Here is a 13,908-nt window from a genome sequence, read left to right on the forward strand (position 1 = left end):
AAGCTATTCATCATAAGAAGACACTTTCCTTTGTAACACCTCTATTGTTGGGGCTCTTTGTGATGTGTGTGTGTGTTTGTGTTAAGTATGTGGCAGCAGAATGTAAAAGCAGATGAACATGATTAAACAAACAATATGACATACATTCCTGTGGCATATGTTTCCAAACCCACTGATTTTATGAGCAGCATTTAGAAGAAATACAGAGGTCAGTGGTCAACCGAATGTATATCAAGGTTTTGAAAACCAAGTTTTATTTTTTCATGACATTTATTTATTTGTGCATTCCACAGGCCAATAAAGAAGGAAGAAATCAGGGAAATAAGGATTCTCTCAATGTAAAAAGTATGTCAGATTTATCAAGTGTAAGACAACAACAGCAGCCAGGGCTGAAGAGTTCAGGCTTGAGGGAGGTTAAAGGCAAAAGCTTCATACTGAATGATGGGCCACAATGGAGAACATGCTTTGTACCACGAGCAACACAGTAATCACAATCTGATACGTTCATTAGTATCAGAACAGATGATGTGTGGCTGTACATGCCAATACAGGACAGTGAAATTAAGATTCAGTGTTCTTTTGTCATATTCTTAAATTCTAGCAAGAGCACTCAAATAACTCATAATTACTTCAAATATCATTTACACTTTCTTGGTTAAGAATTATATTTTACAAAGTGCATGAGGTCTGTCTTCTATACAGTGTTAGAAATAGGCAGTCATGTTTATGTTCTCACTGTGAAACCACGTATTAATTACATCTTAATGTATTCAAGTTACCAACTATACAAAAGAACCCGGTCTTTTTATCTTCACAAAATAACTACAGTTATCAGATTATGATTAATTCTTCATAATAAGGTCAACCACCAGTCAGTCAACCAACACTTGTAGCCGGCTTAAAATTCAAACATTTATGAACTTGTGTAAACATACAGTACATTTCCTTTCTCTGATGAGTCAAATAAATGATTTCATTATAGTATCAAACCCCGCTGAATCCTTTTCAAAGTATATTCTTTCTCCATCATCAACACATTCTGTCCCGCAAAGAATAAATTACATCACATTTGTAATTTTACACTATTTTTTACAGTACAATATTGTCTTTTTTAGTGAATAATTATAGTTAATAATAATTGTAGTTTATTCATTTCTCAAACGGTCCTTTTAGTGTTGATAATGATCAAAACCATGTGAGCAAATTATTAAGTATTTCGCTCCATATTGCATTCCTTAGATGCTTATAAAATGTGTCCAGTTTGCTCCCTTTTCAACATTGAATCTATCAGGTCTTTTAGTGTTAGTTTTTACACTCCATGTCTTCTTACCTTAAAAACTCTCTTGTGGTCACAATGTTGCCATGCCAATGACTACAGCTTGGAGATGAAGGGGAGACCCTCGTACATGTCGCCCTTGAGCTTGGCCCACTCGGCCAGCCTCTGGATGGTGCTCTTCTCCTGGCCCAGCACGCTAGCCGCCTTTCTCAGCTTGGCCTCGTTGCGCTCCAAGTAGCGCTCCCCCTCGCTCTTGAGGAAGTTCAGCTTCTCCACGCGGCTCTCGTTCAACGGGATGTCCTCGCTCATGTAGGGGTTGAAGCGGAAGTAGGTGTCAGGGGGCAGGAGTGCGTCCAGCATGGTGTGCACCTCTGAAATAAGGAATGATGGGAGTCTTTAGCTATCAAAGTCGGACACTTGTTACAGGCAGTTTTCTCTTTTGGTTCATATTTCAAGAAACTGCACTGAATAAGAAAAATAAATAAACATAAATAACTGTGTGAGGGACGTCTTACCCTCTGTATCTGTGGCACTGCTGATGACGTTAGTGAGCTTGGTCTTGAGGCTCGTGTAGGTCGTGTTGTTCTTGCCCGCCGTCTCGTACCGCCCGGTGCCCAGAGACAACACACACTGCAGTGGTGTGTTAGGCCACAGACACTTACACTCATGGATGGCCAACGCTGTGGGGTTGTTGATTAGGAGTCCTCCATCCTAAAGGAGAAGACAGATGGGAGGGGGAAATGAAGAAGGCGGCCAATTACCCTAAAGTAACCCAACTGCAAGGCAATATGTTTAATGCCAATACTGCACCTACATCCACAATTCCAAAGTACACGTTTACACTCTTCCACTCTTTGACAAGAACTAGGTCAGAGCTTGATCAAATTTAAATTGACTGCAATGGGCATGTTTGTGTGAAAGAAGTGTGTTTAGATCCAGTGCAATTGAGGCCGAGCAGAAAATTAGCTTTTTAAACTGCCGGCCACACAACAAAGTCACCTTCAGCACTTCATCAGTCAAATATGCTTACTAAGCAAGGTTAATGCACAAACAGGACACTTTGTATGTATAGAGTGTGCCTCTAGCTTTAATATATTTGTTGTGACAGCCCGTAGGGGACAAATGAGGTGAAGTGGACAAGCTGTCCCACAGCTACACAGCTTTAGGCCTCAGGAAAAGAAGCTCCCTGGCCAGAGATGTGCTGCGCTGGCAAACAGCCCTGTTTATTCAGAAGTAAACAAGTAGGAAAAGCTTTCTTTTTAGCAGCTATCAGCAGCATCTTTTTTAGAAATTGGGTCCTAAAATTAGCCATATAAAGAGTCCAATTGCTGCATTACTCTGAATTTAGCTTCAAATACAACTTATTGCATTTCAGCATTCTAATCTTGACTGACTTCATTTAGAAGCTTATCACAAATTATGTGCCTGCTTCTTCATTAGGCCTGTGCTGTCTCTTTTTCACTGAATAATGTTACTGGATTCATGAAAGAGTGGCTGATCTAAATGATGCCAACAATGAGTGAAAGAGGACAATGAAGCTGGATGGACGCCTTGACCGGTTTAGTGCTAAACACTCAGTCTTTCCCCAAGTCCAGTGTTTGGACCATATCCAACCACTGAAGTGCTTTGGTCTTGGACTGATAGAGATGGAGAGTGTGGCACACAGGAGGTCTGAGGTCTCCCCAGCAGAGCACGGGTAAAGGTCATTGCCACGCCTCTACGGCGTTAACTGTTTTTATGAATTAAACCTTTTTTCTTAACCTAATCTAGTTATATACCGGAATAGGCTTAATATTTTGGATTCAAATGTTCGTCTAAGGGTGACCGGTCTCAATCTCTCTGCTGCCCAGGTATCATTATGAGACAATACTACCTAAAACGTATTATTCTTAGCCTAATTATGAAGCTGTTTACCCTCAGGTGTAAACTACTGGAACAGTGGAACACAGTTCACACTTTTGAGACAGCAAGTTAATTACACAGCTGCTCCTCAGCTCTGACCCTCAACCTCTCACCCTGGAGGCAAATGACTGAGTATTATGCTATGGCCTAATAACTACAGCTCAGGGAGACATATCTAAATTTTACCTCCACATTGAGTCTGTGAGTCCATCTTTTTCCACTGTGTTTATGTGTGTGTATATATGCATTTCTGATGCTCTGCAATGGCAGAATTTTCCTGAGAAATATCACTGCTAGTGCTGAAAACTAGAGTAGGAGTGAGACCGGTGGGTGGCAACGGTAGCTCAAACTGTCGATGAAACACTATACAGCTCCAAGAGGAATGTGGAGGACAACACAAACACACAACTCATTCACTCTCCATCCTTCCATCCATGCTGTCATCCCAGACTCCATGGGAAGCGACTAAAACAGATACCTGCAAATAAATGGAGACTCTGTCTTAGAAATACATTAGTAGCAAAAGTAGAAAACATCACACAGGTTTTCAGGGTTAAATGTTGCACTTACATGAGGTTAGGTTCGGTCTTTGCTAAATGAATAGCTGGAAAAGAAAGGGCTGCAAAGAACTACCAGGCCAATTAATTCTAAATGCCTTGTAGAATCAGGGCTTAAGTCAGTAAACATGCAGAGTGGGATTGGAGATTAGGATCTGTTGACTAAAACATTGTAAAGGGCTGTCTACCAGGACTCTTGCATTAGGAAATAGCAGGAAAGAGAAATGCCTCTTAGAAGTAGGGACAGAGCTAATTTTGCCTAAGTGGGTTATCAAAATTAAGCTAAGCCTTGAGCATAATTGCTGTCCATAAAGACCATCTAAAGATATCTGACCTAATAATCAAACTTCTCTCTACGATATGGGCCCAAGTGTTATAAAAGATCATAATAGTAGAAAGTAAAATACTTTAATGTTACATACACTGTAGTTATATCATATGTCTTAACAGTCTGATTTTCATTCAGTGACCTCCAACTTAAAGCTAATCTACCATTCTTGAACCTAATATTTCTTATTATTTTTTTCCATTTTGGACCACCTAAAACCTGCTTTCAGACAGTGGTGGTATGACAGGAGCCCTGTTGGATATTCTCTTTCATGGGGAATCAAATCAGAAGCTTTCCATTTCTCTGCAGGAAGGCAGGCTCTAAGTCATAAGACGACCAGGCCTTTGATGTTTAGGGGACACAGACCTGGCCCAAGGACTCTCTCTCTACATCCATCTCATTCTCTTCATTTTATCTCTCTCTCTCTCTCTCTTTTGACAGCCAGAGGAGAAGATGAACCAATTAAAGGGACCACCTTCAAGGTTATGGGTTTAGAAGAGTGAAACAAATCTACACACAGACACTTGGTGTACACACACACAGAATGCAGTGTAATGCTCAGTACTTCTCCTTGGCACTAGGCAAATGCAGCACCACAGTGGATGTGTATTGATTGGTAAGATTTCGAGGAAATTACCCTCTCACACTAAAGCAAGGCTCTCAGAGAGATGGGACTTCTTAGATCACTATGGCTACTGTTAATGCTGACGCAAATTTGAAATAAAATCATCTCCAAGGACAATGTCAATAAAACATCATCGATCATGATACTGCATTTTTGTATGCAACATCCAAGGAGAGGACCAAATTTTCAATTCATAGTTTTTTTCTTTGCTATTGACTTCACTTGTCATCTGTGCATTCTGCTATTTAATCATTTTCTTCATGTTTTCAGGAGTCTATTTTTTGTGTCTTATATTTTCTTTAGTTGATTGTTTTTGTTTTACACACCTTTTAAGCCATGTGTTATATGCAATGCTGCTTTTCATCTATTCTGCAACCTCTGCCATTATCAACCTCCTTTTTCAAACAATACTTTCTCCCAGTTCTCTCAGTTCCACATCGTACCTGATGGAGGTCTTTTCCCAGGACAAATTCCTGGAAGTAGCCTGGTGCGGCAGACGAGGCCCTGATAGCCTGCCACATTTTGTGTTTGCAGTCTCCAAGGTAGTGGGATCTCACTCCTGGCATGAGTCTGTAGTTCCTAAACACATAGGCCTTCAGAGGTAAACCCCTGTTCACAATGGCGCTCACTGCTGACACCTGGTGGACATACAAAGTGCATATTTAGAGAGGAACATGCCAAGTCATCTGTATTTTTAAAGTGTGTTGCTGTACAGTGGAGGATAGGATAAAGGATAAAACAATAAAAGAAAAAGTTTATTAAAGTTCTGACAAAAGAGCATTTGTATGTCTCACTATGCTGTATAGACAATGAGCCCATGCACACATGTTTAAAGGTGTTTATCTCAACAGTGTAGAGGTGAACAGACATGTGACTTACTTTAGGGCTGTGTGGGTCCCTGGCACTCTCAATCATATGCCCCTCACCCATCCGTTCCCTAAAGAAAACACAAAAACAAATGCAGACCAATTAGACTACCCCAGTGTATGTGAAATCAAGGATGGGAGAGAGCTGTAAAGGAATGTAAAAAGTGGGACTAACTTGAGGATGTTTTCCCATATTTCGCTGTCATAGAAAGCATGGCTCCAGCCCATTTTGACGGTTCCAACGATGACATTCTGTTTGAAGACATCTGCCCCCAGCTTCCTGTACATCTCCTCGCACTCCTCTAAGGGGATCTGAAATATTCCCAGCATGAAGGCCAAAATGGCACCTAAAGTAGAGAGGAACAAGTGTCCGTCTTAGAAAGGAGTGAAATGACAAAAACATTACAAGCACTAAACAGTGATGACGATATACCTGTACTGACTCCACAGATGTAGTCGAACAGCTGGTGGACTCGTTTGCCTGTCAGGTTCTGCAGTTTATGGAGAGTCTGCAGGGCCAGCAGTCCCCTATAACAAGGTCACAAGGTTTACAAACATCGACTGACAAAAATGCAGCTACTATATTTGATCCACTGCTATACACATAAAGAGGTATTCATGGTGGCTGATTGTGACTGATTCTCTGATCAGATTTTTTGTTCTTTCATGAAAATGCCATAGATGCTCGCTAGCTTTACCTTGTCCCGCCTCCGTCTATGGCCAGGACCCGAATTCCTCTGCCTTTGACTGGTTCTGTGTAGCCAACCAGAGCCAGTGCTTCTCTCACAGCAGCCTGAAGAGGAAGGTCTCTGGCCTGGCGCAAACGCAGCAGGCCAGGCAGCACACTCTCCTAAAGGTCACAATTATACACAAATTTACTAACTGCTAAAATGTCCCACTTACTGTGTAACGCATCTGACATTAAATTATAGGATATGTAGAAAATGTTTTTTGATACATACTAACCTTGATAGCTACACCTCGTGTCTCAGGGAACTCCAGAAGGTGACAGCTGAGCTCCTCCACACGACTGGTGAGGAGCTTGACATCAGTGACCCTCTGCAAGCCTTTCACCAGGGCTCTGGTCCTGTTGTCTACACTCACCCTGGCTATTATCTGCATGACAAATACACACCATGTACAAAACATTAGGACCATTTGATAAATATCAGGCCTCCAACACACTTTACTTTGAAAATGTCCATACTTTTTCAAGGCCTTTTTTGTTAGTTTGGTCTATGTTGAAACGTAACAACCTAGCAATAACTTCATGTCATACCGAATGAAATCATTGAACCACCAACAGTTAAAAATTTCAAATTATCCACCACATTTTGACAACACTGATGTTTTTGCCATGTTGATTTTTGAAGCATTCAAGGTTCATTAGAGCCACATGAAGCACCTTACCTTCTCTCTTTGACTCAACAGCTGCTGCTTCACTTTATCCGCTTTCTCCTCTTCACTCTCTGTCTTTTCTGCTGCCTTGTCCACAGTGGGCACTTCTACAGCGACTGCTGAAAACTTTTCTTTTTCAGCTGCAACACTTTTGGAATCACCTCTGAATTTGGGGACCAGGGGTGCGATGTAGCTACCGACAAACGCCTGAACGCTGGGCCGAGGGTAGGAGAGATAGTGGGTGAAGCCTTTTTTAGGGGAGGTAGCAGGCGCAGGGATGGACTGAGGTGCACTTTCAGCTGCAGGGATGTCAGAAGAAGGTGTCCCTACTGGAGGATTGATATTTTCTGATGGAGATGGAGGAGGAGGGGGAGGAGAGGTAGTGGGTGCTTCAATTCTTTTAGCCTCTGCCACTGGAGACAAAATAGGAATGTGGTCCCCAGTTGTCCGAGGAACAGTGCTGAGAATGGGCTCAGAAACAGGATCATCCCCTCCTCTGTGCTGCTGCGGTGGCCTGTCTCCTTCCTCTTGTGTGCTGGTGCCAAAGTAACTATTGATGTGCAGAGCCAGAGTTTTGTAGGTCTCATCCATGTTGGTGGACAGAGCAGCTGGGTGAAACAGCTGCATAGTTTGTTTTGCCACAGTCGAAGAAGAGCCCGGTGCAGACACATTCGCTGCTGAAGCAAAATTGGATGTGGACTTCTTTGTTGCAACAAAAGGCTTTTCTGCAAGTTGCTGTCGTTGCTTGTCCAACTCTTCCTCTGCTGTGTTCCTCTCGCCTTCTTCTTCAACTTCTTTCATGGTGGTTTCGTGTGGTGAGGCAGTTGCTGTGTTGTTAGAGTTTATAGTCTCGGCTTTGACCAGAACTTTTTCTGCATGGGTGCTGTCAACGGCAGCGCTGCCAGGCTTGAGGCGGGAGAACTTGGCAATGAGGTCTGTGCTGCCTACTGCCTTGGTGACGCTGTCAAGTGTGGTCCTGATTCGCGACATGCGTTTGCTGGCTCACTTGGAACGGCAGTGGAGAACTTTAAGATGATCAGGCAAATGGATAACGCTTAATGTCTGTGTAAAATGACGCAGCATTCTGGCAGACTATCTGCCATCGGCTACAGTGGTTTTAGTAGAAATTTCATTTTGGAGGGAAATTCGCAATGTTGGAATTTTACAGCTCCAATGTTTCCTGGGATAAAAGGGACAGACAGCACAAATTATTTTAAAAAACACATATTCATAGAAGCCAACATACATTACACTGCAAATGAAAAATGGGCCAACAGAGGGCTCCATTTGACACCCTACCCATTCTGGTAGCCATGGAAACTGCAACAAAAACAGATGCGGACAAGAGGTTCCCAGATGCCCTGTATGCTGTTCTATCTTACATAAACAAGATGGAAGAGGGCCAACATTCACTGAATCTGAATTTCACAGCAGAGTCAGCTCAACTTGTGAAAACTTTGCTGGAGAGACACCGCCACACCGTCACGAAGCAGCAGGTGGATAACTCTCCTGACTGCTAGATGAGGAATATCAACTGGGTTGTTAGCAAAGACTTTACGGTAGAAGTGGGGAAAAAGCAGATTGGGGAGTATATTCAAACCTGGGAGATGCAGCCCTGCTGGCTTTACAGTCTAGACTTCCTCTACTCAACCGAGGAGGAGTATCACATCTTCTACCACTACCGGGCCCGCTTTAGTACCCCGACGTCGCGGAAGCCGATTCAGGGGACAGCTGGAGTCTACTTTATTGTGGACATATCTAAAGTTAAACCCCAAACTCTGCCCGCGGAGGTGCTCTTCGTAGTAGAGTCAAACAGGCTGGTACACACACCCGGGAGGACCAGGTTCAAAGAGAAGTGGCTGGCGGACGTTATTGAGAGCAAGACTTTACTCCGAAGAGCGTTGGACCTTTGAACCAACACCGCCGAACCACCCAGAAGGACACATTTTCTTTTCGATGTGTATCAATCCTCTTGAAAATAAAATGAAGTATCTTAGTATATTATATTAAATATGAAAACGAACCCTCCGACAGTAAACATTAACCGTTGTAGCTAGCGTTAGCTGCCAGTCTATATTCTCTAGGTCTGACTACGTTTTGTTGGACCTTACTGTAACTGTAATGTTAACCGTTAGCTAAACTGGGTGTAACGTTAAAGCAAAAACAAACCTATTCAACACAACGGGGCTGTTTGTGTTTGTTAATATGCTTAAACACCCCATGACCATGACGTTTGAAACCTAGCTTAGCTTAGCAGACAGCAAATGCAATGAGCACACTGGAAAAGCGTTCGCTACATTAGCCACTGCTAACCTAAACGTTAGCTAATGTAGTAGTAGTTAGCTACAGTGTCAGTTTGTCGAATTTTACGCAATGCCACAAAATAAACAAACTGTCTTGTTCTTACCATGCGAAACGAAGACTGTTAAATATTTTGCCGAAATATTTCATTCACTGTGGTGCTGGTACAATATATGTATGGGTGCTGGTTAAAAAAATAAACAGGAAGAAGAGAGGAGGTGACGTAGTGCCCTGGGTTTTGGGCCGTGTACAGTGCAATGCTTTATTTATTTGTACCACCAGATGTCGACAAAACATTCTTGGAATAAAAAGAACAAATATTTTCATTTAAAAAAAACGGAGTAATTACAATAATTATTACAATAAAAATACATTGACAGTGAGGGTTGATACTCTTATTGTACTGTCGGTATGGTCTGAGAGTTCACTCTTTCAGCACCATGGAAAGCAACATCTAATCCAGTTGTCACAGTGAGATGAGTGTTGTGCTGACAGCAATGCATTACAGCTTCATAAAACATGTTAGATTATCCCTGACCATTTGTGTCTTATCTGTAATCAATAATTCAACATGGTTAGACTTCAAACTGAGAGACGGCAATCATCTGTTCACTTGGGTAGTGGTTTTTGACATATAGAAAGATTAACATCTCATGTTGAGATAAAATGCTAATAATATGCTACTTTGAAAGGAAATGTATTATAGTTAATGAAATCCATGTAACTTCAATTAATTACCCATGCAATGCACAATCAACTGTCTCTCTCTCTCTCTCTTTCTCAATTAGCATGCACACATACACAAAACACACACAATTGTGACCCCCAAGTGTTCATAATGCAATGAGCCAATGCACCGCTTTATTTAAAACAATTGTTTTCAACAATCCACCTGCTGAGCGTCTTGCAGTCAAGATGAAACGGTGAATCAAAGTCAGCAAGAGTTGCTTTATAACATCACCTAGCTTAGTGTGGGCCTGATTTACGCTTTTATTTCATTGCTTGGAGAGCCGTGGGTTGGTTGGCTTTGTGACAATGGCTGGTAATGATTATAATATGTTCTCCATCTGAAGCATCCAGGCAGATGGCTGCCGTGGTAAAGGTTAACACATGTGGGGGTGCCTTTTCAAAAGGATTTCGTTCACAGGGACAGGAATGAAACACCTATTTGTGTAAAGCAACTCAGTTGAAAATAATTTCTTTTGAGAGGCATGGTGGTGGCCATCTGGAAAGGTTATTATAATTAGCAATGATTACTAGTCTCACTAGTAATGGTGGTCATCAGTAATGGTGCGTGCGTAGAGAGTAGAATGGTACCCAGGTCAGAGTAAGGTGGAAAGAAAAACGTATCAGAGTCCAACAGTGCAACAAATTACTGATGCCATTGCACACTATCATAATTATTTATAGTATCATACAGGCACAGCATAATGGAATAAACAAATAAAACATCAGAATAGCATTCTACTATTGCCATGGCTTTGGAAGACCCCAAACGTCAGTAACCAGCGGCTCTATAAGATAATGTAGTAGTGTTGTAAAGGAGTTGTGTTGCATTATAGGAAATAATAGACGTCAGGATAACTTGGCCTCTTCTGCTTCAAAAGTGCAATACTAAATAAATGGAATACCCCATTAATTCATATTTCACGCTGCAAGTTCAGCTGCAAATACAACTGTTATTTGTGTTGCTTGACAGCCTTCGACTCATATTCCAGCCGGTTTGGTTGACTGAATGTTTAACAAGATTTTTAGCCATCAAGGTTCAAGCTGTCGAGGTTTCTGTGTTTGTAGAGCCCTTTCTGAAATCTGAAGTGCATTGCCTTCACATCTGTTGGGCCACACACTCCTCAAAGTGGTGACATTTTTCTGTATCAGACAGTAAGACGGTTGTAGTCAGCTGAGGACGATGTTTTACTGCCTTTTCTTTCGGCTCTTACACTCTCTACCTCCATATTCTAAATGTCAAAGCTTTTATGGCAAGTCCTGGGGCAATTACTACAATTACCCCTCATAATATCAGTGACGTATACTACTGTGTAATATTTTGTTTTCACCATGAATTCCGTTGTTCTTGACTCAGTTGCTCCTTCAAGACCAACATTTAATTAGCAGGTCTGAGGGCAAAACATGGATATTTTTAACATTATATTACACTTCTAAATAATACAGACCTATCTATGGTATCTGCATAGTGTTTTTGTATGTGCACTTTTAATCTTGCTTAAATCATTCTCTGGATCTGAAAAGCTCTAAGTAAATATCAATAACAATTAATCGTTTTTTAATCATTTGGGTAACTTCTCGGCTTATTTCATATGTTTGTTTGTGTGTCTCATGAGTCTGGTACTGCATCCTGTCGCCACTGAGAAGACTGAACCCCCTCACCCCTTCAAGTCGATGGCTTTCCCTTCTCACAGCCACTACAGTCACTTGCAACACGCGCGCTAAGGAGGAAAAGGTCGAGATGTCTCTGCGCCTACGCTGCAATGTTCCGACTCCTAGAAAATGTGCGGAAACGTTAATTGAACCCTGAAGTCTCGGGACACAAAGCAAGCATCGGGAAATTCTCACTTAAATGGATTCCAACAGCTCTGAAATGGCAACGCGTGAGGACGGAGAGGTGTACGAACATTTCGCGCTCATCAGAGCTGGGATTTTGGGTTTGGTTCTTGTGCTCGCAACGTGTGGTAATCTTTTCTTCTTAGGCACTCTTTGGAAGAAGCGCAAAAGACACACGAGGACCCAGCTGTTCCTCCTGCACCTGTGCCTGGCAGATCTGGTGGTCGCCTTTTTCCAAGTCCTACCGCAGTTTCTTATTGAAATTACGCACAGGTTCCGAGGCACAGACTTCCTGTGCCGGTGCGTAAAGTACTTGCAGGTGGTTGGGATGTTTGCCTCCACGTACATGATCGTGGCTATGACCATAGACCGGTACCATGCAGTATGTAAGCCCATGGTTTCCTTCTTAAAGGGCTCATTTAGGAGATATTTCTCCATATGCGCAGCGTGGATGATCTCTCTCGCCTTCAGCTCCCCTCAGCTCTTCATCTTCTCTCTCCGGGAGGTGGAGGAGAACCAGTACGACTGCTGGGCCACGTTTATTGAACCGTGGGGGAGCCGGATCTACATCAGCTGGATCACTCTGTCAGTGTACGCCCTGCCAGCCGTTATTTTGCTCTATTGCCAAATAAGAATATGCACGACAATCTACTTCAACATGAAGAGAAAGGCGCTGCAGGCAGGGCGCGCAGGCATGAAGGGGGTGTCCAACGCGATGCTGAAGACTGTGAAAATGACATTTGTTATAATAATGACATACACAGTGTGTTGGAGCCCATTCTTTGTTGTCCAGTTATGGTCTGCATGGAGCCCAAGCAGTGCACCTACTCAAGGTTTGCTTTATATGTAATGGCACTGTGGTGTAGGCCGACGTGTTATACATTAATAATGAATAATATATTTGTCTCTCTCTCTCACAGGTCCAGTGTTTGCCATCATCATGCTGCTGGCCAGCCTCAACAGCTGTACCAACCCTTGGATATATCTCTATTATAGCTAAAAAAAAAAAAATATATATATATATATATATATAAAAAAAGAAAGAATATCAAGGGAGATATGCCACTTAGACACAAACCAGGGCCTGATGAAATCCAGATGGGTCATCTGGATGAGGATATGTGACACCCAGAACACAAAAGAAGTGGAATCTGGATCCTGTGTTTAAATATATATAGTTGTTGTGTACGGATGCTCTTTTGTGAGGACTAAGTGTATAAACTAATTTGTAAAAATTACTAAAAAGGACTGAAATTGTATTTCTGTATATGAATATTACATTAAATTTCTGTAGGCATCTTACAGTATTTTGTGAGTTAATTGCCACCTATGTTTAAATAAAACATCCATCATGCATATGAGGAAAAACACATGTTTTATATGTTTTAGGAGAATACTTTGCAGCTGAGCAACGAGCTAAGACATAAATAGTGCTTAATGCATGTTAAAATGTGCCAGCATAAGTATCTTGAGGCATAACAATACATGCACAGAGCGCAATACTGTCTTTCATTCAGGGCTGGAGGAAATAAGGTGAAAGCCTTTTCAAAACAAACCCTTATCAAAAAAACAGTCAAGACACAAACCACGTCATTGCACACACTGTACAGAGACACAGAATACCAAGCTATACATCATCCAGACATATTTGACTTCTTTTTAATTCTGCTTGTATTACTTTGCCTTTTTGTATGCTTACAAATAAAATACTGCTCCTGGTGTTCAATCTAACAAATAAATGATAATTTTCATTCACAACACTGATGTCACCCTCTTCAATTCACGCGCAATAGACAGGGGCACTTGAATTTGTTTCTGTAGATGTAAAGCACCTGTACTGTGTGTGTACTGTCTGTCATGTATTGATGCTACTTTTCTCTATTATTGACATTTTATTCCTTATTCCCTTTTTTATTGTTTATTACTTGTTCATTCACAGTTCCCTGGCTGTGAATGACTTGTTAATGTGTTAATATCACACAATTCCAAACAAAGATCAGTATTATTATTCCACTGTACTTTAAAATCAAGACCTGCGCTCATCTCTAGAAGAAATTGGTCCATGCCAAGAGATCTGGCAGTGTATTAGTCCC

The 13,908-nt window shown here is 41.7% G+C and overlaps 2 protein-coding genes across 2 annotated transcripts; one reads left to right on the plus strand and one right to left on the minus strand.

The window, feature by feature from the left end:
• Nucleotides 1-257: 257 nt before the first annotated feature.
• On the minus strand, nucleotides 258-8,001 carry LOC139305084 (calcium-independent phospholipase A2-gamma-like). The gene is made up of 9 exons (XM_070929022.1): nucleotides 6,965-8,001; nucleotides 6,521-6,670; nucleotides 6,253-6,404; nucleotides 5,988-6,082; nucleotides 5,730-5,901; nucleotides 5,568-5,625; nucleotides 5,132-5,326; nucleotides 1,792-1,987; nucleotides 258-1,647 (listed from the first exon to the last, which is right to left on the minus strand). Exons 1-9 carry the CDS (start codon nucleotides 7,940-7,942, stop codon nucleotides 1,373-1,375), a joined length of 2,271 nt encoding a protein of 756 aa, XP_070785123.1. The 5' UTR covers nucleotides 7,943-8,001; the 3' UTR covers nucleotides 258-1,372.
• Nucleotides 8,002-11,831: 3,830 nt separating this feature from the next.
• On the plus strand, nucleotides 11,832-12,815 carry avpr2l (arginine vasopressin receptor 2, like). Its single transcript, XM_070929371.1, has 2 exons — nucleotides 11,832-12,648; nucleotides 12,736-12,815. Exons 1-2 carry the CDS (start codon nucleotides 11,832-11,834, stop codon nucleotides 12,813-12,815), a joined length of 897 nt encoding a protein of 298 aa, XP_070785472.1.
• Nucleotides 12,816-13,908: the final 1,093 nt, after the last annotated feature.

Source organism: Enoplosus armatus, chromosome 22 (genome assembly GCF_043641665.1).
Source record: "Enoplosus armatus isolate fEnoArm2 chromosome 22, fEnoArm2.hap1, whole genome shotgun sequence".
NCBI lineage: Eukaryota > Metazoa > Chordata > Actinopteri > Centrarchiformes > Enoplosidae > Enoplosus > Enoplosus armatus.